General features: G+C 43.5%; 1 protein-coding gene across 2 annotated transcripts in view; it reads right to left on the bottom strand.

Moving 5' to 3' along the window:
- Positions 1–8050: 8050 nt before the first annotated feature.
- DENND5A (DENN domain containing 5A) overlaps positions 8051–23484 on the bottom strand; it is a 150077-nt gene continuing 134643 nt past the window's right edge. The window contains exons 13-24 of one of the 2 annotated variants that reach the window (XM_037840026.1): positions 21484–21568; positions 19813–19897; positions 19642–19651; positions 19217–19335; positions 15049–15170; positions 13948–14093; positions 13153–13271; positions 12561–12742; positions 11893–11975; positions 11221–11344; positions 10432–10600; positions 8051–9083 (exon numbers count right to left, since the gene is read on the bottom strand). In XM_037840026.1, coding sequence (XP_037695954.1) covers positions 8900–9083; positions 10432–10600; positions 11221–11344; positions 11893–11975; positions 12561–12742; positions 13153–13271; positions 13948–14093; positions 15049–15170; positions 19217–19335; positions 19642–19651; positions 19813–19897; positions 21484–21568 — 1428 coding nt within the window. In that variant the 3' untranslated portion in view covers positions 8051–8899. The remainder of the gene's footprint in view (positions 9084–10431; positions 10601–11220; positions 11345–11892; positions 11976–12560; positions 12743–13152; positions 13272–13947; positions 14094–15048; positions 15171–19216; positions 19336–19641; positions 19652–19812; positions 19898–21483; positions 21569–23484) is intronic. The other variant, XM_037840027.1, reaches the window with a different exon arrangement.

The raw sequence follows: 23484 nt of genomic DNA, 5'->3' as shown, positions 1-23484 counted from the left end.
GGCTTTTCTTAATTGGTCTTCTGGCTTTGCTGTTTGCAGCCGGATTAGCAACCGTTGCCCCAAAAGATTGGAACCCGTTAGAAAGAATCCTGCTTGCTATAACATATTTGTGCGTTGTAGGGTGTATCACTCTACTAGCTTGTCTCCCTTAACAGAAAGAACCTATAGCCGCTATTAGTATGGCTTTGTTATGCCTACTGCCATTTAAAGTTGCCGCCTTATATTTTCTCCTGCAAAGTGTGCATGCCACTTTCGGCAACTCCAACCCCCATCAGCCTTGGAAATGGACCTTAGCACGATGGGAAGATTCCACAGTTATACAAACCCAAGTTACAGCAGGATGCCCCTCCTTCCTTGTTTATGCCAGTGATCTAATTAAATGTTCAGACGGCACACCATGCCTTAACAAAGCCCAATATTACATGTGCCCGGCCTCCAACCCCAGAAAACAATATTGCAATACTCCCAACCAGTACTATTGTGCATACTGGGGGTGTGAAACATTAGCCACTAATTGGAAACCTTCCGCCCCTGATCACTACCTAACTTTAAAATGGTCCCCCCTTGGCTGCACACTCGGTAAACGCACCACCTTATCTACATTTGGTGACTCAAACTGTGAAAAATTAAATCTCACCATACAACTCCCCACTGATAACTCTTGGTTAAACGGTTGGACATGGGGCTTTCGAATCTACTTATTTTCATCAACCGACCCAGGAAGCCTTATTCTAATAAAGAAGGAAGCAGTACAGCAAAAACCTTCTGCCATTGGACCAAATATAGTGCTCGCGCCTCCAGCTACCTCTCCTGTCCCGAGCACACTTAGTACAAATCTTTCCAAAATTCACCCCACTACTCCCCCTTTTATTAGCATTCCAATATTGTCGTCCTCAAGCCCGTCCATATCATTTGACAGCCCGCTTTGGCCACTACTCCAAGCTACCTTTTTCTCTCTAAACTCCTCCCAGCCTAATTTTACTCGTAGTTGTTGGCTGTGTTTCTCTGCCAAGCCTCCTTATTATGATGCTATAGCTCTTAATGTTACATTTAATACTTCTAATGAAGACAATCCTTCCCAATGCCCTTGGAATGCAAGAAAAATCGGTCTCACTATGCAATCCGTTCTTCACTCTGGGCATTGTATTGGTAATATTTCTGCCTCCTTAAAAACAGTCTGTGCACAGTCGTCCTCTCCATCGCCTGGCAAATTCTATATCCCCCCAACAGGGGCAAAATGGCTGTGCTCTTCTACGGGGCTTACTCCTTGCGTATCAGCAAAAGCCCTAACTGAAACAGGGGAAATGTGCCTCTTAGTGGCTGTGTTACCCCATGTCCTCTTTCATACAGAGGAAGACCTTTATCACCACTTGGTCGCGCAGTCTCCAGCCATGCTAAGAAAGAAAAGAGAACTTGTTACGGTTGTTACTATTGCTTCTCTTTTAGGTATTACTGGCCTAGGCACCGGAATTGCCTCTATCGTTCTCCAAAACCAAGGCTTCCCCCACCTAAGAGCTGCTATAGACGAAGATTTAGCCCGCATTGAAACCTCCATTACCCATCTTGAAAAATCCCTTACGTCCCTATCGGAGGTTGTTCTCCAAAACAGGAGAGGCTTAGATCTGCTTTTCCTTAAGCAAGGAGGGCTTTGTGCTGCGCTGGGTGAGGAATGTTGCTTTTACGCTGACCATTCTGGCATAGTTAAGGATTCCATGACCAAACTTAGGGAAGGAATTGAAAACCGCAAACGTGAGCGAGAAACCCAAGGAGGTATCTCCTGGGGGCTTAATGGAATCCTCCCTTACCTCCTTCCTATATTAGGCCCCTTAATAACCATAATCCTTATAATATCTTTTGCTCCTTGGGCCATAAAAAGAATAGTACAGCTAGTTAAGAGTCAAATTGACTCTGCCCTAAGCAAGCCTATTCAAGTGCATTATCACCGGCTTCACCTCGCTGACCAGGGTTTGGATCCAGATCATCTGACTGCTACCCACCCTTACGGGTAAGAAACCCCCTCCTACGGGAGCAGCATATAACTCGAAAGTATGCTTCTAGCGTATGCTATGATTGGTACCGCTGGGTGCGAGGCAAAGCACTGCAAAGGAGGGCCAAAGCAACTAAAGGCCATTTTCGAGCTCCTTGAGAAATATGCCTCATTTGCATAGGGGTTTTGCTCTGCCAAAAACTCCCCTCCCCAGAAAAACAGAGCCACAAACAACTTGGGGAATGAGGCCTCTATTTCCCCCAGCAGGTTAATGCCAAAAGAGTGCTCGATCAGCATTCTTCCTCCATCCTTTTGAAAAACAAAGGGAGGAGATGTTGGGGACGATTAAGGTAGCATGTATAAAATCCACCCTCAGCGATGCCTGAGATATGCAACATGACAGCTGGGGCTGATGTAACAACAGTTTAAGTTGCCCTCAGCCTTCTACGGAAGTGATAGCCGTTCGTGCCTAAGATTCACATCTAGAGTGCTAGCTTTACTACCTGCCTTCTACCCCAGCAACAGTAGCCACCAATCCTGTGCTAGCCTTACATCTGCCATCCGCCCTAGCAACAGCAGCAGCCAATCCTAGGCCGCCACCCGTTCGTACTAGCCACTCCCTCTACCTTAGGGTATATATACCCTGCCTCTTCAATAAAGTTTTGCAGCTTGATCAGAAACTTGTCTTGCTGTCATTCCTCGCGTCTCTTGTCCCATACCATTCCTCCCTCAGGATTTGGAGCTTCCGTTGAACGTCCCGCCGGCCGGGACATACAACCATTAAAAAAAATGGTGTGGGGGAAAGAATGGAAATAGAATGTGAAAAAAAAAAATAACTCTTTTCCCTAATCACAATTGGTGGTAGAGGTACCAGTATTGTTATTCTGTACATACAATGTGGTATAAAAAGCAAATGATTAGTTATAGGATATTCTAATTCTACCAATCTTTCTGTCCTTAATATGTATAATTTCTAGATCTTTACTATATATCTTGAAATAATCTCATTTATTATAGATCTTTATCTTTGAATATCTAAATATATACAAATATTATAAATAAATATAACTCAAGTTCTGTCTACTGAATGGGCCTAGAAACTATGAATACCCTAAAAACACTGAATAGGTCTAGAAACATTCCAATCTAACAGTAATGAGCATCTCTAGTGCCCAATTATGGTCCTGAAATACCATTTCCCATTTAAAGAAACCAGGGTTTCTTGGAGAAATGGATGAGTCCAAATCTGTGGAATAAAATGTACAAGATAAGCCTGGGACATCTTGAAAGACCAGAAAGCAAAGATGGAATCTAGGGTCATCTCAAAATAACTCAGAAGTCAAATTAAAGAGGCTCCCAATGGCCAAAGTTGATAAAGATAATAATTGCAAAAGCATGAAACCCAACAAATACATTTAAATCCATGAGTTCATAAAAATGCTTTTAAAAAAATAACCTAATTACTCACCTTCTGAGGATTACAGGGAACCAGTTCATTATCTTTAAAGCAGCATAAATTAAAGGAAATAATTAAACTTTACCCTGCCTTTCTCTATACAAACTCTACTGTGAAATCAAATAGTAGATGAGGTGAAGCATCTCCTTATAAAATTATTCCACCCCAATGCAAAGTGCTAACAATAGGATGGTATATGAAAATTCTATATCTTATGCATGATTGTTCTGTAAACCTACAAGTTGTCTAATAAATAAAAAAATTATTCCATCAAATAAATGAAAACAAAATGATATATTAGAATATCCTTACGTTGCACTCCCAGTTAATTAGTGGACAAAGGCATTTAGCATCAATGACTGCTAACATCAAAAAAAAAAAAGAGGGGGGGAACCAGACATTTTTTGCCTCCTGATGAATGAGCCCGCCACCACCTAGAGTCTCCTTAGAGGGATGAAATCTGAGACAAATTAAGTCTGGGGACCCAGCTGCTGATTTGCAGGAAATGCAGAGAATAAAGGAGCACATTAAACTGCACCACCAGCATGAAATTAGCAAATTCCAGATGGTGGGAAACTACAGAAGAAATGGCCCAGATTCTTCAGCAGATCAACTGTAAGGAAAATAAAAGGGTGGACGGAACCTTTAGTTTAAAGGAGACTTCAAGATGTATCAAGTAAAAAACAAAACAAAACAAAAAAACAGTAAGACTAAGACTAACCTACGGAGTGTAGGGATGTACACTTTGGTGATAAAACAATAAAGAAACTCAAGAAATTGATTACTGTAAAAGTCAGGAAGTTGGAAGAAAGGAGGTGTGCTGGTTTGGATATAGTATGTCCCCCAGAGAAAGCCATGTTCTTTAATGCAATCTTGTGGGGACAGATGTACTAGTCTCGATTAGGTTGGAACCTTTAGATTGAGAGTTTACATGAAGATGTGACTCACCTAACTGTACGTGATCACTCTGACTGAATTATTTCCATAGAGGTGTGGCCCCACCTATTCAACTTGGGTCTTGATTAGTTTACTGGAGTCCTTTAAAAGTAGCCACACAGGCCCAGATGCTTGCTGACACTGAAGCTTTGAGATGTTTGCTCTGGAGAAGCTAAGTGAGGACAAAACACCCCAAGAGCAGCTGACAGACTTTTGGAGAGATGTTCTGGGAGCTGACAGATGCTCAGAGATACTTGGAGTTGTGGACAGGACGTTTGGAGATGCTAAGTTAAGGACACACAGATAAGCTAAGAAAGATGCTAACACACAACCCATGAACAGCTGACGCCAGCCACATGCCTTCTTAGCTGACAGAGGTGTTCCAGACACCATCAGCCTTTCTTCAGTGAAAGTATCCTCTTGTTGATGCCTTAGTTTGGACACTTTTATGGCCGTAAAACTGTACATCTGTGGCCAAATAAACCCCATTTATAAAAGCCAATCCATTTCTGGTGTTTTTGTTTAACAGCAGCATTAGCAAACTGGAATGGGAGGCAACTGGGATTGGGATGGGGAACATGGAGGACTTCTGGGGAGGTTGGTAAAGTATATTCTTGACCTGGGTGGTGGTTACAGGGGTGTGCAGTTTATATTAATTCACTGAGTTCATACGCTGGCCTGTTTATTTACCAGTCCCTGAAATCTAAGAGTCTAAGAAGCAGTGAATTAGAGCAGGTATAGAAGCTGAGGCAGGCAGGGCTGCTTGCTAGGCAAACCAAATGTACCTGACTTGTCCAGAACTGCTGGAGAGGCTTGGCTGGGCCCTACACACAATGCAGTTGACTCGAGTATTCTTTAATTACTGAGCTTCTGGATGTGTCTGTTCTCTTATATCACACATAATTCCAAAAGGATTTGCAGCAGATTAGAAAACAAAACAGTAGAATGTAAGACATTCACAGCAAAATCAAAGCTGTTAGGAGCAGAGAAACAGAAGGCCCCAAGTGAGCCCTGATTTATAAAACATGATTCACACCCACCTTCTCACCAACAACTGCTGGACAGGATGCTGCTCCTCTGCTACTTAGGCTGACAGAGGCCACTAATGCCTCCACTGAAGCACATAACTGGGTCTTGGCTGGGTACATGCAGAACCATGATCCACTGGGCTGCTGTACAAGCTAGACCCATCACCACGTACAGAGTCACTTAATTCCAAATAAACTGCCTTGAACAGTGGCTCAGCTTATCAGCACCTAGAGGCTGGAAAAAGGTAGAGGAGATACTCCCAGGTTACCTAAATAACACTCATCACCCGCCCCTTGCTTCCCCATCATGAGGTGGGTCTGCCCAGCAATAAACTAGACCCTGTGGTTACAAGCACAGGTTGTCAGTGACTTGTTCAGGCAGGAGTCTTTGAGCCACACTCTCCGAGTGATGCTGCATTTGAGGACATTGCTAGCATGCTGCCAGCCAGCATTTGTGCGCTGACCAGGGTTTCCATTTCACATGTCAGATGCAGAGGGCCCAGAGCAACAGTAGCATTCTCCATAGCATGTAACTGTGCAATAGGAATGCCACATACAGGTGACATGTCTCTGGTTTTTGTGCCTGCAGTAAGTGTTATTCATTTACCCCATCCACATCTACTTGGCACCAACAATGTTCTAGGCCCCGGGATACCTGTCAGCCCTTTCATTGTCTCTCACTTTGGAGATGTTGGACCTCCCCCATCTCAGACTCTACTTTAGCAATGGATTTCCCCAAGCTTCCCAATCTGGCAGGCACTTCCCCATCTGCAAGCCTTCGCTCACACTATTCTCTCCACACAATGCCCGTTCCTCTGACAGTCCTCCACCTAAGCAGAACTCACTGTGCCAATACCTCCCTAATATCCCTATAGGATAGCACTTTGAGCTCCTCAAGGGCAGGGCTTCTGAGTCTCATCTCTACATAAAAGGAACCAGCACAGGGCCTGACACAAGGTAAAAATAACTAACATTTATCAAACACTACACACCTGACACGTCCTAGACATATGTTTAATTTAATCCTCACAAGCCCATGTGGCAGCTATTATTGTTTCCCTTTGTAGATAAGTAAACTGGGATTCAGGGAAGTTAGGTAGCTCACCCAAGATCCCAGTAGCAAAGATTCAAACTAAGGACCACAGACTCTAGAATATGTGACCTTAAGCACTGCGAATGAGTTCATTTATTCCATATATACGTACTGGGTACCTACTATATGCCAAATGCTACTCAGGAACAAAATGGACCAAATCCCTCCCTCATGAAACTTAAATTTTAATTAGTAAATCATTAGTATAATGGTGGTAGATAATTGGAAGAAAAATAAAGCAGAATTAAGGGATTAAAAAGTGACTGATGTGATCTATTGCTATTTTAGGGAGGTAAGGTTAGGTCTCTGTGATAGCATCTGAGCAGAGACTTGAATCAAATGAGGGAGTAGTTGATGGAAAAGCTTGGAATGAGACAGTTCTGGTAACTGCAAACTCCTTATTGTGTGGTATCTGTGAGCCTCAGTTTTCTCACCTATAAGCCACGGATAACCTATATTTTCTTGCAGGTTGTGAGGAAAAAGGGAGTGGTGTGTATGTAAAGCACCCACCCAGCTTAAGGTAAACTCAAGCTTATGCCCACAATATGCATACATACATCCATGCTCTCCTTCCCATCCAGGGGTGCTCCGTTCCTGTTCCAGGGGTGCTGTCCATCTCTCCCCACACACCCCAAAAACTGAAGACTCTCAGCCTTCAGGCAGCCTATGCAGCATGGCCCACTCCCGCCCCCTGCTGGCAGGATGTTGCACTACAGCAGCTGTCCTCAAGCCTCCTCTTCAAAAAGCCTTCCTTACCTGGTTACTCACCATCTGACAGGCTCCAGGGATCAAGACGAACAAGAGATCCGCTCTGCCCAACACCAAAGTGGGCAATGACAAACCAGAGAGGAGGTGCCAACATCTAAGAATCTACAGGAGTACAATGAGAGGGCAATTAACTCTGCCTGGGGGGAATAAGGGAATATGCAGAGCAGGTGATTCCTAAAATAACCTTGAACAATGGACAGGAAGTGAAAGAGGAGAGGGCACTCTGGGCAGAGTAAACGGCACGGCATGGCACGTGAAAAGTCAGGGAAGCATAAAAGATCTTGCTACACTTATGGAGCTTCCTGCCAAAGCAGCATGGCTGGAGAATAATACCAAAGGAAGATAGGTCCAGGGACCCTCAGAAAGCTCTACCACCTGCCAGCTCTGAAAAAGTAAACCGTTCCCCCAAGAAAGAGCTTTTCTCCCCAAAGGGAAACATGGGTCCTATGTTCCCACACCTGGTCTCCCTCACCCTCCTCAGACATGGCCTATCCTGTCTCAGTCAAGTGACGTCTTTGCAACCTTGGCCACGTCTCTTCACCTCAGGCCCCTGGGGAGTGGAGAAATAACCCTTGTCCACATCCCTCTCAAATAGACAGCTCCCGACACAGGAGAGAAGGATCCAGGAGACGCCAGACTTCAGGAGCATCCTAGGCAGTTAACAACTCCAGGCAAGCTGGATGAGGAGGTGATACCACAGCCGAGTCCTCTCAGACTGACCAAACTGCACCCTCCACTGCCCACTGGTCACAAACCCCCATAAAATTCAGCGACCCACACAGTTTTGTTTCAGGTGTTTTATTAAGTGGGCCATACTGTAGCTGGTTTCTAAGTTGCAAAATAACATAAATTTAACAATAATAATATAGCCAGTTAGACTGTGACAAGCTTTTCCTTTCCTTAATAAAAGAAAAAACAAAAGAAAAAGACTGAAAATACACAATGGAGGGTTAAATAAATAAAATGTAAAAAAAAGAGAAACATCCTGTTAAAACATGCTTATGTTTACTTCTGTGCAACTGTGTGCCAAGAGGAAACGTGATTTTCTGCACGATGACATATCCCGGCATGTCTCCTTCCAAATAATACTGACAAAAAAAGAAAAGATGTGGGACTGACTCACCAGTGCTTTTTTAGAGGCACTACTATGAATCCTTTTGATTGGAGCATGGGGCTTCTCGCTTAGCATTTCTGTGTGGCCCATGAAAGTCAAATACCATGATAATGTTAATATAGAAAACATTAGTTTAAAAACAATGTGGAATGGCCTCATTAATACAACGGGGTGAAGAAGCAGAACTGCCACACACGCAGCGCCGCAGGCTCAGTCCAGGGAGGCCACAGGCTCCCAGCATGTGGCCATGGCGAGGGAGGGCACTAGCTTTAAAATAAGCAGCACCAACCTCGGCTCCCTCTCCCTATCACTCTTTCATGTGAAAGTGTGTAAAAAGCAAATCGGCAAATAAACTCTAAAATAGATTATTTATTCCAAAAATCCTCTAGTTTTCTTTTTACAGTGAGTATACATCTCCTCTGTTTCCTGCAGAGCTCCCCTAAGTCCCATGGGAAAAAGGGTCAGAGCTACAGGGTGGGAGTCTTTCTCAGTCCTGCTGCTAGCTGGTGCTGGGAGGTCAGATGTCAATGCCCTTGACAAGGGAAGTCTCCAATGTGATGTTGAATTCCTGCAAAGTCTGCAGCACACGGATCAAGGAATTGACAAGTGTGTGGTCTTTGATCAGTGCCACATCCTCATACATGTGTGCGGTGATGGGGCAGTCAGCCAGCAGGGCAATCCAGTGGTGTAGGAGGTGATCTCTGGCAGGGTGATACCAACCCAGATGGATCAGAAGGGCAAGAGAAAGGAAAGAGATAGGGTTAGAGCAAGGCCAACAGGAAAATGTACTCCAGTACTCCTTGAACTAAGTCTTCCCGTTCCTCTCTTTCCCTCCTTAGACAAGCCCACCACCAAACTAGACTCCAGGCTCCAGTCAGCTCCATTCCATCTCAGCAGCCAGTCTCTCCCAGAGCATCACTGTTCCCATAATTACCAACCACCAGGAATATTACGAATAGCTAACATTCACTTGGCACTTAGTATGTGCCAGGCGCTATTATCGGAAATGTAATCCTCATGACAACCTTATGATATGAGGTAGGTACTATTACTATCCCCACTTTATAGATAAAGAAATTGAAGAGAAGTTAAGTAACTTGTCCAAGGTCACAAAGTAAGTGGCTGACATGATGTGAACCCAGAAAGTCTGGTTCTAGAATCTGTTTTTTAACCACTATGCTAACTCCCTCCCTCATAGGGCCTGAATTTATTTAGGCCTCAAACTGCTTTAGGTTTTTCTGGACTTCATAATGGTCTCTTCACATCACCTACTGGAATATCCTAAACAATCTTGCCCACTCCAATGTATAACACCCTCGATATAAGATAATTAGTTCAATCCCCTGATTACACAAGTATGTTCTATATGGAAGGAATTTTCCTGTCCCAGTTCCTCAAGGCCCCTACCTTCCTTTTCATCTGTGTTTCCTACTACTGATCTTGTGCGTTAGATCCTATCCCTACATCCTTTGATTTCTTTAGGGCCTCTCTGTTAATTTCCTCTGCTTCAAACTCCCTTCCCAGTTCTGCCCCTCCTTTCACCTCAAATATTGCTGCCTCTCTGAGCCACTTCTCATCTTTCTCTACATTTTCAGCAAACCTTATGAATGCATACTTCTTTTTAGGACCCTCACAACTTCCTGCCTTGTACTGTATTTAATTAGGGATGAGTGAACTCCAAAATGGTAGGTACCATGCTTTATTCAGGTGTATTCCCATCACCTTACATAAGGCCTGGCAATTCAAATATTTATTGAAGGAATGACTAGATATATTCGGCTTCAAATTTCCTCAACGGGGTTTTAATTTTTTCCACTGAAATATGGCCTCTTCTCCCCCAGTAACAAACTCACCCCCATCCCTATCCTTACAGATCCCCCTGACATACATATGGAACACAAAGAAAATGAAGGGCCTCTAGGAAGCCGTCCAAGGCCTCATCTGCCCAAGGGCACCCAGTCATTAGCCACTCCCCATCTCTGAACCACAACAGGCCTCCATTACCACGTCCAAGGCTGGCTCCCATGTGTTCTGGGCCCCAGTCAGTACCTGGCTCCCAAGCACACCAGCATCTGAAACTTGCCATCCTTGCCAATGTTCCGAGAAGTATTGTTGATTGCAGTGACAAATCGGCAGAAGTTCCGGGCCCTTGTCTGCCAGTTTTCCTCAGGGACAACTTCATTCTGTTCTAATGTCTCATAATAGGTCTGTGCTTTTTCTGTGAAGAATAGAAAGGCTTGCAAGTGACAAAATCTTTCAATACCAACCTGTCTCTAATTGCTCTGTAGGCCACTTGTAATGAACTGCTCCAAGTCCATGCAGTTAACGAGAATAACATGGTATTCTGACATCCTTGGCCATATTCTGAAATGATCTTTATGTTGCCTGTCCTTATTTTTAAATTTATTCATGTGTGCTTTGCTATAAAGATGGTCTTTGTCCCTAGTCTAAAGATAAAAATAAACCTCTGAGAGTTATGCCTCTTGCATGAGAATTCTCCAAGATGGCATAACACAAGGCCTGGGCTCCACAGCTAACAACTGGTCTTTCTACAAGGTTAAAGTGTGAGAACTCAAGACTAAGCCCACATTATATAACAGATGCCTAGAAAGAATGTTTTATGTCCAGTTCTCAGGAGGTGGTGGTGGGGGGGGGTTGGTGGTTGTCATTCCGTTTAATAAAAACCAGAGCACACAAACAGCAGCTCAGATTTGAGAGAAACCTAAGGTGGGTTTTGTATTGCAGATGAAAGGCCAGTGATTAGCACTCACATTATGTTGGCAAGTCCACCTATGTCTCTGTATGCTTTTCCCACCTTCACACCCTAGTGAAACTCACCCAGGAAATCCCAAATGAAGACATTTTTGAAGAGCCGGGGTGATTTAAATCCATGCTGGAAAGCCTGCTCCAGGGCTGAAACAAGGCCACATTCTCCACAGAGCAGCAGTGTCAGACTGCCTCTCTACATAAGGAAACACAGGTCAGGGAAAGTGCCAGGCTGCCTCAGCTGAGCTGCCCTCCCACCACTGTACTCCCAAATTCATAGCCCAGAACTAGAAAGACAGCAAAAGAAAGCAAGAACTTGTCTCCCTCTCCCCTGCTGCCCAGCACCTGGCACAGTGCCTGGTTCAAAGTGGGCTTGCCATGAATAGCTGTTGAATGAATGGACTGGTGAACTGATGATGGATCTGGGTCACATACAAGGAGATTCTCCACCAGGGGGACAAAGCAAGTGAAGTCATTATTCAAGGAGACCCAGGCAAATCTAGGACTAGAAAAGGCACTGCTCACTAGGAGCCCAGGGACTCCATAGGGTCCTCTGTGTGGAGGGAAAACAGGGCAATCTGAAACAGATGCCTCCTGAGGAAAGAATCTGTTCAATCCCAAACTAACTACAAAACTTTGGGCTGTTCACAGCACATGAGCCTGGAAGAGCACAACAAGATAACCGGAAAAACAAGGTCATTCAGTCTTACTCAACATAAGGCCCTGGATTCAAAGAAGGCTCACCTCTTTCTCAGGCTTATGGAAGTGCTTCACAATGCCATTGACCGCCTCCCCAATGGACTCCTGGATCTGCCCAGTGTTCAGCTCTACAAAAATCAAGCAGACATCCCTAACCAATCTCAGACTAGCAGTGCTTAGCTGGCTGAGCAGGAGACTGAGGACCAAGGGAGGGCCTATGGAAGAGGCAGGGCAGTTTGGACCCTGGGAAGTGGTAGTCCTTGACCAATCAGCTTTGCAGAGCTAGCTCTTCCCAAGGGGGGGGCAGAGAGAAAATAGCAAAAGCCAATACCTTAGAGTGCTATTTCTAAGAGATGCTGATAAATTTCATTTTCCATTTTACCCTGGAATTTCTGGCAATCAAAAGAAGCCCAAGAACCAGGAGGAAGGCCAGAAAGGAGACCCCCCCACCCCCACCCCTCACCTCCTCTGTAGGATCATACACAAATAATACAGAATACCCAGACCATACGTTTTCTCCTTTCCTTCCAGGTTTCTAAAAAGGGTACCAAATATCCCCATTGATTCATGAGAGGAGTGTAACAAATGCCTGAGGCTGCTCTGTCAGCAGAAGCAGTTCCTGAGACAACTACATAGGTGGAATCTGGGCTTTAAGAGATCTGCCCATTCCCCAGGTTCTGTGACATAAGGGCCCAGTCCTTCCTCCTGCTTACTGGGCTTGTTGTTGGGTGAGATGGTAACAAGCCTCCGGATGACACTGGGGGACTGCTGCAGCGGTGGGGTCCGGCACGGCCTCTCGTCTACCTCAGGCTGGGAGGTGAGCAGCTCCCCAACAAGGACCCGCTCCAGGCTTCCGTCGTCCATGCCCTTTCCCAACCACCGGCCACACGGGAACCTGAAGGTCAGTCAAAGGCCTGTCAGAGTCTCCAACCCTTTCAGTATCCCTCCCCTTGCTGCCCAGCAAGAACAAACAACAAAGTCAATCCCTGGAGATAGGCTCTGAAACAAGGTTAGGGACCCCCTCAAAAGACATTTATCAGCTGATCCCATATGTCCCCTGATGTATGTCATCAGGGCAGCCACCTGAGTGGTATCAGTGGCCTGGGACTTGTGCACAGCAATAACATACATCTTCACTTGGAAAACCTTCCTGCTGTTTTTTTTAGGTACATAAGGCAGGAAGCCAAACAGGAAGCTGCTTCACCCTATCACAACCTACAGGGTTTCCTTGAGAATTCCACATTCCCAAACATCAAAGACAGTCTCTAACCCACTTTTTTAGGGCATAACTGAGATAACACTTACTTGTAGGTATGTCCTGTGATCTCATTCCTGACCATCACATACTCCACCAGCCATTTGGCATACAGCCCAGAGTTATCATGGCCAATTTGTACAGTAGTGAGCTTCCCCAAGTTCTGACACTGTGGGAGAATAACCAAATAGAGAAGATGGGGTAGTTGAGGAAAATGGGAGAAAAAAAACAGCAGAGCTGGGAGCTTAGAATAACAGAAACCCCACAAAGAGGTCTCAGGTTTGACCTCTTTTCTGGAAACCATACAGGTACTCCTGGAACTGCCATTTCCAACCTTTGGAGGCACAAATCTGACTGGCTGCCTGCAACCTAGCCTCTCAGTATCTGCAGAGACAGAGTTCATGGCTCCACCTACCTCCAGGGCTAGTGGTAGAGCAATATCTCACAAGTTGGGCCATCACTGAGAAGAAGATGCTACTACCTAGAGGAAGAACAAGACCTGGGAGCAGGAGTAACTGGAAGATGAACAACAGCCTAAGATTCACAGGTTGGTGAACACTTGGGCTTAGCAGCTGAAGGAACATTTGGATTTTTCTCAACACACCATGGACAGGGAAGTATGCAGGTTCAGACGCATGAGTACCTTCCAACCAGTGACTATCTGGATAAGGCAGGCTCGCCACTCAAGGTCAACCCTTGGTTCCTGTTTCAGATCATCTCAGGACAGACTGGCTGTACTGACACAAAACTACACAGGGCAAGGCCTCCACGAAACACCCCAAAGCAGCCAATGCAGACTCAAATCCCCACAGAGACTGAGGTTGTGGGCCCTGGATAACACATACCTCAAAGGTCATCTCTAACACGTTCCTGGGAATCTGCAGGATCTGTGTCTCACCCAATTCTCCTGAGATGCAAATCCATGGGTTGGCAGTGAACATGGAGCCCCCTAGCTTCTTGCTTGGTACAATCAGGATGTGGTACGGGATCACTGTGCAGGGGAAGCCACAGAGGCATAGGATGGATCAGGAATCACTCTCATACCTTACGGGGCCCTAACCTGTCCCAGGTGTGTTGGCATGATTGTTGTGTCTCCAGAACCTAGTCCATGGCTGGCTCAGAATATTAGACAATTCTCCCTCAGTTTCACCCCTCCCAGGATGACCACCCAAACAGCAAAAATCCAAGTCCATCTGTAGGCTCAGGGCTAAGAGAAACTGTTCCTTAAACAATATCACCAACTCCTGACACTGCATTGAACTGCTTCTCAGAGCACTTTTTAATCTATCATTTCATGAACTCCAATAACATTTTTAAGACCACCCTCAAGCCAACAGAGAATCCTGGCATCAAAAAAAGACAAGGCTTGAAGGGCTTTAGACTGTATTGAACCCCCTTCTTCACTCTGCAAATAGAGAGTCTGAGGCCCACGGCAGGGGTGGGCTCCACTTACAGACACATAATGAGTTCGGGGAGAGCAGGGCCTGGACCCAAACCTTCTAATGCCATCTGAAGGCATTCTTTCTGCTACTCCAGGAAGAGTTGTTTTTCCCTTTGGCCTGGTCTGCAACCTTCCATGATACCAAGTATCTCTCAGCCCAAGACAAAAGGGAAATTTTTTATAGGTGTGCAGGTAGAGCAGTGAACATCACCACCCATCTCACCTGACTTTCATCACCTTAGGACCATACAGAAGTGCTGAGGACAACATTGGCAACATGATGGTCATAAGGACTGAGCTCCTCCATTCAGAACAAGGACAAGAACGTCAGAGAAAAACAGTTCTAAGGAGGGCAAATAGACCTCTTTCTCCCCCAAAGCAAAAAGCAAATAGAAAATACAAGTGGTAATCTTCTTTCTTAAAAAGGGGGACAGTGAGTTAGCTTCATGCAGGTTCATGAAAACTGGCAGTTGTGAAGTCTGGTGGAGAACACAGGGCTACTCACAGATAGTTGTGAAGACATTGGTGAAACAAAAGTAATCAACGGCATTGAAAGAGAGGAGGTGATAGAGGAACTGTTCCTTCTCGTCATCACAGCGCAGGAAGGCATAGCGCTTGTATAACTTTCTGTCAGAGAGGAGGCAATACATCAGTCTCCCAACCAAAAGGCGGGGAAGGAAGTTAGAATTATTCAGCCCTGGAAGGAAACAGCTAAGGGAAGAATACATCAAGCCTTAAGTTCTTTAGGATCACCCTATAAAGGATCAAAGCTAGCTAGCTACTCAACTCACTGAGGGCTACAGGGGTTGAGGAACAATGAAAATCAAACATCACCTTGGTCCAGGGGTTGATGTGACTATAATGTCTAAGTGTAAGTGGCCATGGACTCTCCTTTGCTAAATTGAGGGCTGGAATAGAATTCTATCAGAGGTGACACAGGTCCTCTCAGGCTTCTAGCTGGGTTATCACTCCCGTGTATGCTGTGTGCACAACAATGGCAGGTGATCCGTGATCACCATTCATTACCACGTCTAATGTCAAATGCTCAGCAGACCTGAAATCCACGAGTCAGAACATTGCTCTGAATGTGAATGTAAGCCCAGGACAGCTTCAAAGACAACAAAGGATAGGCTTCTGCACCTGTCTCCGATCCAGATCACAGGCGAGGAAGAGCTATGCAAATCATGGCCTTTCTCTCTTTTCAAACTTCCTCCCTCCCCAACCCTCATCCTCATTGCCTATTATCAAAGACTAACTTCTTTGCCTGACATTCTGGGCCCTATGCAACTGCACAACAATGATATCTTCCCCAGGTAGAGGGGGCACAAAGAGCCAAATGCCCAGGTCTCAAAAAAAGAACAAAAGAAGGCAACCATCCTTATTGCCAAGACTGAAAACCTATACAAGTTTCTAAAGTATAAAGTACTTCAACATATAAAGTATGTTTTACAAAGTATTTCAACATATATTCTCAACAGACAATTCAAGGCCAATGTGTACAGGTGCTAGGCAGGGAAGCAAAAATCCTCAAGTACAGTCTAGGTGAATAAATCAGGTAAAGGTCACAGCATAAGACTGCCCATAATGAGTTGCCAAATGAAAGGCTCTATCTGGGAATTTAAAGAGCCATAAACTGCAATGGTCTTGGAAGGCTTTCTAAAATAAGAAGTATCTGAAAGACAGCAAGAACTTAGGTGATGTAGAGGAAGGAGAAGGACAGGGTGTGGAAACTAGTTTGGCTGGAGTCGAGAAGTGATCAATTAGCAATGAGGCTGAAACATTAGGCTAGGATCAAATGAAGGAAGGTCCTAAGTATCCAGGCTAGAGTCTGCAATTTACCCTAGAAGTAATGAGTTTATGGATTTCTGCAATTTGCTCTAGAAGTAAAGGAAGAGCCACAACCAACTTGCACATGAGGAATAAAAGGGGACAAGGATTAAATGAAGGCAGTGGCAGTAAAAAGAACGAGACAGGTGGGAGCAGAGGCTAAAGGACTTGAAATATGTATGTGGACAATAAAGCAAAATAAGGAGTCACTTCGAAGTGCAAACCTAGGTAAGGTAAAGGGTTAGGAGAAGGGTGTTCAGAAAGAATGGCAGGACAAATTTAACAAAAAATATGGGAGAAAGATAGTTATGGTGAAGTCAGTGAAGCTTGATTTTGTTCTCTCAAGAGGTAAGGTATCCAAATGGAAATCAATGTGGACTGGAGCTCAGAAGAAACATCAGAGCTAGAGCTTCAGATGGGGGAGTCACCTGCTTAGAGGTGACAGAAGTCATGAGAATTGATGAGATCACCAAGTGAGAGAAAGTGAGAACAAGTGAGAGCAAATAAGAGAGTGAGAAAAGAAGTGCATGCATGCAGAAAACTGAGGACTATAGATTACAACATCCTGGCAAAAGTAAGGGAAAAAAGAGAATAGAATGGTATGAGGTCAGGGCAGCCTTGCAAAGTGAGTTTTAAGGTAGAGGGGGGAACTATACGGTATTACTCACTGCAGTGAGTTTGGCTTTACAATATAGAAGCTAACTAACTTCTTTCTTTAGAATTCATAGTTCAATGGGTCCCATGAATACACATTCCCCTTACCCTACCTTCACCTAACCCATCCACAAAATGCAAATAGTGTTGGTGGCCAGTTGGAACTCTCAGAGGCTCAGGAACATTCTATCAAGATATATTCTCCAAGGAATTCCTACTTCCTCCTGTCTGGACAGTTACACACACATTCTAAGTGCACTGATTGAATATCTCCTAGGCACTAGGCAACATGCTCAGTATTGGGGAAGGTTACACAATGAAAATAAATTTTAATAAGCAGCAAACAGATAATGATGATACCACACATTCAGTAGTAAAACAGGGATGAACAAATGCTATGGGTACCTGGAGGAGGAACAGACCAAATGTCTGGAGGAGTCTAGGCAAACTTAAAAAGAAAACTTCTGACTAGGCCCTGAAGGAGCTTACCAGGTGGAGACAGAAAAGGGACTAGGTTATGCAGAAGTTCAGACAAGAAAGGCCAGAAGACCTCCTGAGAAGAGTGAAGAGTATGGTATCGGTGGAACTATAAGCATGTTAGGGAGAGGGATGAAAGAGGGCAGGATGGAAGGGTTGGTAGGTTTTGATGAAGTGCCCCTTCTCTCTCCCTGTACACCATCCAAAATGCAATCTGTGGCAGCACAGCTCTCCCCACTTCCTACTCACTGGAGTAGCACAGGGGTCAGAATGTCAGGTGAGAAGCACCACGCACTGGTACATTCTGAGATTATCCTCTCAAATAGGGCTACAGTTTAAAGAAACCAGGACTAGCCTGCTAACCAAGGTCCATGCCCTGCTTGCTATTGTCTAGGCCCTTAAGTTCATACACCTAGACCTATCCACTGTCCTGGACCACATAAGCTCTTGTGCTTGACCCCCTTTTGCTGCCTCTCTCTGCCCCATCCTACAGCTGACTTGTTCCAGGACACACAACTATGCTCTGAAATCTGGCTTATAAACATTACTCTAGGCTTAAATGTTCACTTATTCCCTTTTAATTGTCCTCCTTATCTTCAAATTTTATTCCTAAAGCTTTTTGTCCTTTTAGGGAAACAAATTCAAGTGCTTTAAAAAGTGCTATTTCTTCCTAGACTCTTTAATTAATTTCTTGATTCCTTCAACCTATCAATGTTTTAATGCTGGTTTCTTGTTATGGCTTACACACATCATAAAACTAAAAATTATGTTTTCACTTCGAATATTAGTAAATCTGCAGGTTTAATCAACTGGCTTACACAAAATTTCCCCAAGACCCATCTACTCCTCTGCCTTATCATCCACAGGGAAGTCACATAATAAGAGATATCATAAAACGATGGCTGAGGAAAGCCTAAAAAGAGAAAAGAAGCCAAACAGGCTTGCCAATGATGAAAGAGACAAGCATATTATATACAGGAAAAGACCGGGGTGGTAGTCTGAAAAGTAGAGAAGGGGGATTAGCCATCTCCTCCTCCTTTCTCCCCTAGAAGCAGCTAGGGTACAGAAAGAATGTAGGGGGTATCAAATCAACAGAAGGGAACTGTAGGTTTAGTGGTGCCTAGAAATCAGAGTACCTTGGAATCTCTCCCCTCCCTCTTTCTGGGTGGAGGTGTGGAGGGAAAGAGCCTAGGAGGGTTATCTGAAAGCTCCTGTGGCTCTCGAGAGACTCAAGGCAGGGTCCAGAGAGGAAGAAGAATTTGTTGTTTGGGACTGGCCTTGGGCTCAGGAGAGAAAACAACAGAAAAGAGGATAGCTCAGAGATGTCCTTTTAATTCTGTGGTCCTTTCCTTTCCAACACAGGAAAGAGACAGGGGAAATGCCCTATGCCCAAGAAGTATACATATCGCTTACATGCAGGAAAGAGGTAAGGAGCCCCAACTCTGAGTACCCAATGAGGACCCCATCCTTCGTACCACCACTTTAAGAAAGCTGTTTTTGGGCTTGCAGACTGAGAGGATAGGGAAAACAAATACAGCTGAATTATTCTTCTATAGGCAAGGACAGAGTACCAAAAAAACACCATATGCAAATTGTATGCATACTGAATATACCAGTAATGACATACAAAATATGCCCCCTTCCCAAACAGGGATTTCTAATTCTTCCCCACTATTCTTAGGAGCCTGATTTTACCCCAAGTGGAGTGGCCTTACTTGGTAAGCTCTTGCTCTGAGAGAAGCTGCTTCAGGTGCCTGGAAAGTAACTTTTTTTCCATGGACAGTCGCACCCATGCTCTGGCCTTTCCCACATCAGTCTTGATTTCCCCGATGTTCTGGATTATGCCTGAAGGGGAAATGGTTAAAAGGAAAGTGGAGGAAGTGAGGTGGGAGATGAACTCAGTGTCAATGCCTTACCTGTAAAGCCAAAAGAGGCCTAGTGAAGCAGCCCCAACAAATTCTGAGAGAATCTCTCTCGTTTCCAAATTCTGCATGTGCATGGAGCTTTGCCAGGTAGCCTCACCACAATTTGGAGGGGAACAGACTGTAGGCTCTCAAAAAGCTAGGCTAACCCCAGAGCCCTGAGGCCTTGAACCACTTTCCTTCACTCTGATGGAATTCTCCAAATGTCAGGAAACTACTTGTACAGCTCTACAAATGCCTCATTAACTGCAACAAGACCAATGAGGAGGGCATCCTGGTTAGCTGAGATGCTGTAGCAGGCCAGCTCACTGAGATCCTGCTATTTAAAGTGGACATCTAAGCAACAAGTGAAAACTGGATTTTAATGGCTTATTACATGTGAGACTAACCTCATATCCTGAATGAGGGAGATTCTCAGGGGAGACATGACTGAGCTGGCATCAGACTTCCTCCGTTCTGAATCAAGAAGTATTCCTAGAACACAAAAGTTGGTTATGTCTAAAAAGATCTGAACATACAAATAGCTGACCACACTTCTTTATCTCAGATCAAAAATTGCTACAGAAAATAGTTGGTTACTTTGGTAACATTTGATCAATCATCTCATAAATATTAAGCACCTACCAGATACCAGATTTTATACTCTTATTCATATTATCTCATTTAATTTCTTAACAACCTATAAGACAGCCAAGAAGAGTATTGCAATTTCCTCCACTTAACAGAGGAGGAAACTGAAGTTCAGAAAGGTTAGCTACTTTGCCCAGGTCAGTGAGAAGCAAAATCAGAACTGGAACACATATCTCCTGACTCCTAATCCAGTGTGCTCTAATCATAATCCATGGAAGTAGTGCTTCAGTTTGGAGCTACTACTCATGTCCTGCTCTGGCCTCAAAATGGGCTCCAAAAGAGCCAAGAGAAGGTGGAAAGCACAGGTTCCAGAGTACTTAGGACCTCTAGGAAAAGAGAAGATTCAATACTTTTATATCTCCATGTCTGACCCACTGTTTATAATTCAGTATTTTCATCACCTAGCGCTGTTGGGAATTTTTGGCTAGAGTTTATTCCCTAACAATAGCTCCTTTAGCATTCCTGAGAAAACTCTTTGCTCCCACATCCCAAAAGCAGACAAAAACTCCTTGTTAAGCTATTTAGGGGGTTCTTATCCCTGTTTTTCAACAAACTATTCTTCCCATATTCAGTGCTAGTTGATATCCACTAGTACAAAGACAAAGACAACACTGAGTTCATGCCTATCTTCCTCCCCATTTAAACTCATCTTCATCATAAGGGTAAAAACATCTAAGAAAGATAAACAAAATCCCTGGCAGAGAGGGGGAAATAAAGGATGGTATGTGAAGGGGAGATGCTTCCAACAAATAACGGAAGAAGCAGCACTGTCCTGGGAGGGACACTGTAGAGTGGCATAAAGGATATCAGACCAGGAGGCAAGAAGCCTAGTTCTTAACCTGGCCTCTTCCATCAATTCGCTGTGTGAGCTTGAGTAAATTCAATTCCTTTCTCGACCCCAGTTTCCTCCTCTTATAAAATAAGAGGGCTAGACTTGATGATCTCTGGAGTCCCTGACAACTCACATTTTTATCAAACTAGAAACAGAAAGGAAGTGTAAGGGATTGTTCACACCAGGTATTGACGTTGAGGAGTTCTAAGGAGCCTGACAAATAGGCTCCCTTGATTTAGACGACGGATAACCCCAATGCCCGTGAGAGAGAAATAAAACAAAAGACTGGAAATGGCTTGCTCCAAACAAAGGATATCAGTACCAAAGTAAAACCCATATTTATACTAAATTTATATCTGGTTGATACAAATCTTCTATCTCACTGATCAAAAGGGTATAAAAACACATAATGAAAGCAAACCTCAGGGCTTTGATATGCTTTGTGGTTCAGAGAGTCTGGTAGCTTCATATTTAAACCAGAAAACATTCCAGAGCAAAGGCTTCATTGACCTTAACAGTTGGTTCAGATGATCACTCCAGTTGGGGATGGGAAAGTAGGTGGAGGGAGTTCTCTCCAGTGGTACAGAAACCATCTTACCTGAGGTATTGAGGCTTCCTGATGTGAATTTTTTCTGCCGGTTTTCCTGATAATGTAACAGGTGGGACCACAATGCTGATTTCCCCTGGAACCAATGCAAGGGAGAAATACCTATCAGTTTAGATTTTAGAGGACAAAGCATCCAGTGAATTGTTAGGGATAGTTTGTACATACAGATAGGAGCTTTTGCTAAAAAGTGTCTGTACTTTCTTGTCTCAAAGTAGACCTGGATGCAATGTATATAAGTATATTGCCTTACTAAAATTCCAGGAGAAAATTGAAGAAAGGAAGGGAACAGACAAGAGAAGTGGCCAATGGGAACAGGAAGGAAATGGCCGAAGAGAGGCTAGAGAGATCAGTGGATAAGAAGAAAAAAAGTAAACAATGTGTCCATCTCTAAATGGTCTCTTGGTTGAAGGTCAGCTTAGGTAGAAGAGCATGATGGTTCTTACACAGAGGAGTTGATATTCCAGTCTAAGAGAGCCTATGATTAGCTACTGAATTCCTAAAATATTTAAGGGTATTCCTACCCTTCGTCCGGGTTGGGAGAATAAGTCATCACTATGAGGGTTTGAGATTTGCTACCAAAGGTACCGTTGAAGAAGCCTACAGAAAGGTAGGCTGGTACTTAACTGCAAGGTGATATATATTAAAATTGATATTAAAAGAACTTTGGCATTTGGAATGTAACAGCTTTAGTTCATCAAAAGACATACTAATTCATCACTTTGCCAAGGCACAAACCTGAATAGCATTTGCAAGCCTAACGTAAGAGAACAATTTTCCTAGGTAGTGAGTGAACCAGCTGGCCACCCAGGAAATGCATTTTGTCTCTTTTCTAATCATCCTTCAGTAGAGTGTAACCCTTCTTACATGCTAAAAACTTTGTTTATATTCATCATCACCAGATTCATGATAAATGTTCCTATATAACTGATATAATATAAATGTATATAGTTTGTTTTAGTAGCAGTTATAACCATTTTATAAACAATTTTAGTTTTGTATCTAATAAAATAATAATAATAGAAGCTACCATGTCTTAAGGATTGCTATAAATTAAGCTTTATGCTATGTGTTATAAAATGCAATATTTTCGTTTGTTTTGGTGCAGTTTTTTTTTTTAATTAATTCTTTTTTTTAGAGAAATTGTAGGCTTACAGAAATATCATGCATAAAATACATAAAATAGAGTTCCCATATACCAACCTATTATTAACACTTTGCATTAGTGAGGTGCATTTGTTATGATTCATGAAAGAACACTTTTATAATTATACTTAAAATTTTATTTAATGTTCCTAATAAGCACCACTATTCCCATTTTTATAAGAGAGAAGAGGCTTTTCTCCTTTGGACACACCCACGCTCACTACCTTCGAGGGTGTACTTTTGCATTACACTTTTCGGCTGTTAAAAAAAAAAGGGAGGGAGAGAGAAGCGCAAACTGAGGATCAGAAAGGTTAAGTAATAGCAAAAGTTCATGCAGGAATAAGCAATGTTATGATTCAAGCTAAGTCTTATCTATGTCAGAACCACTGCTTGTAATAAGTATGCTATATCGACTCCTTCTGAAGCCATAATTAACTTTTGAAGTTATACTTTCTCAAAGAAAAATTATGTTTTGGATAGATTTGAAGATCTAAGGTCTTAGGACTTATCCCTTGAGAATAATGAGGATCTATTTTGTTTCCATCCACTAATGATGTATTTTTTGAGGGAAAAAAATACAGCATTGAATGGTGGAAATAGATCAGCAAGCTATCAAAATAAACTTGTTGTGTTTGGGTTTCCTAAAAGATATAAACAACTTAAAACCCAACAACCTCAATGACAATCAAAAACAATACAAATTAAAACTAGGAAATGCCTTTATTAATCAAAATACCAAATAGCTGAAAAACAGATGTTCAACATTAATGAGACTTGCAACTCCTACATATTGTTACTATGAAGGATTAATACAATTTATGTAGAAGACAAGCCAAGAGCTTAAAATTT

The sequence above is a fragment of the Choloepus didactylus genome, chromosome 6 (genome assembly GCF_015220235.1).
Source record: "Choloepus didactylus isolate mChoDid1 chromosome 6, mChoDid1.pri, whole genome shotgun sequence".
NCBI classification, from domain to species: domain Eukaryota; kingdom Metazoa; phylum Chordata; class Mammalia; order Pilosa; family Megalonychidae; genus Choloepus; species Choloepus didactylus.
Note: the sequence above shows the minus strand (reverse complement) of the source record. Positions and strands in the feature narration are given on the sequence as shown.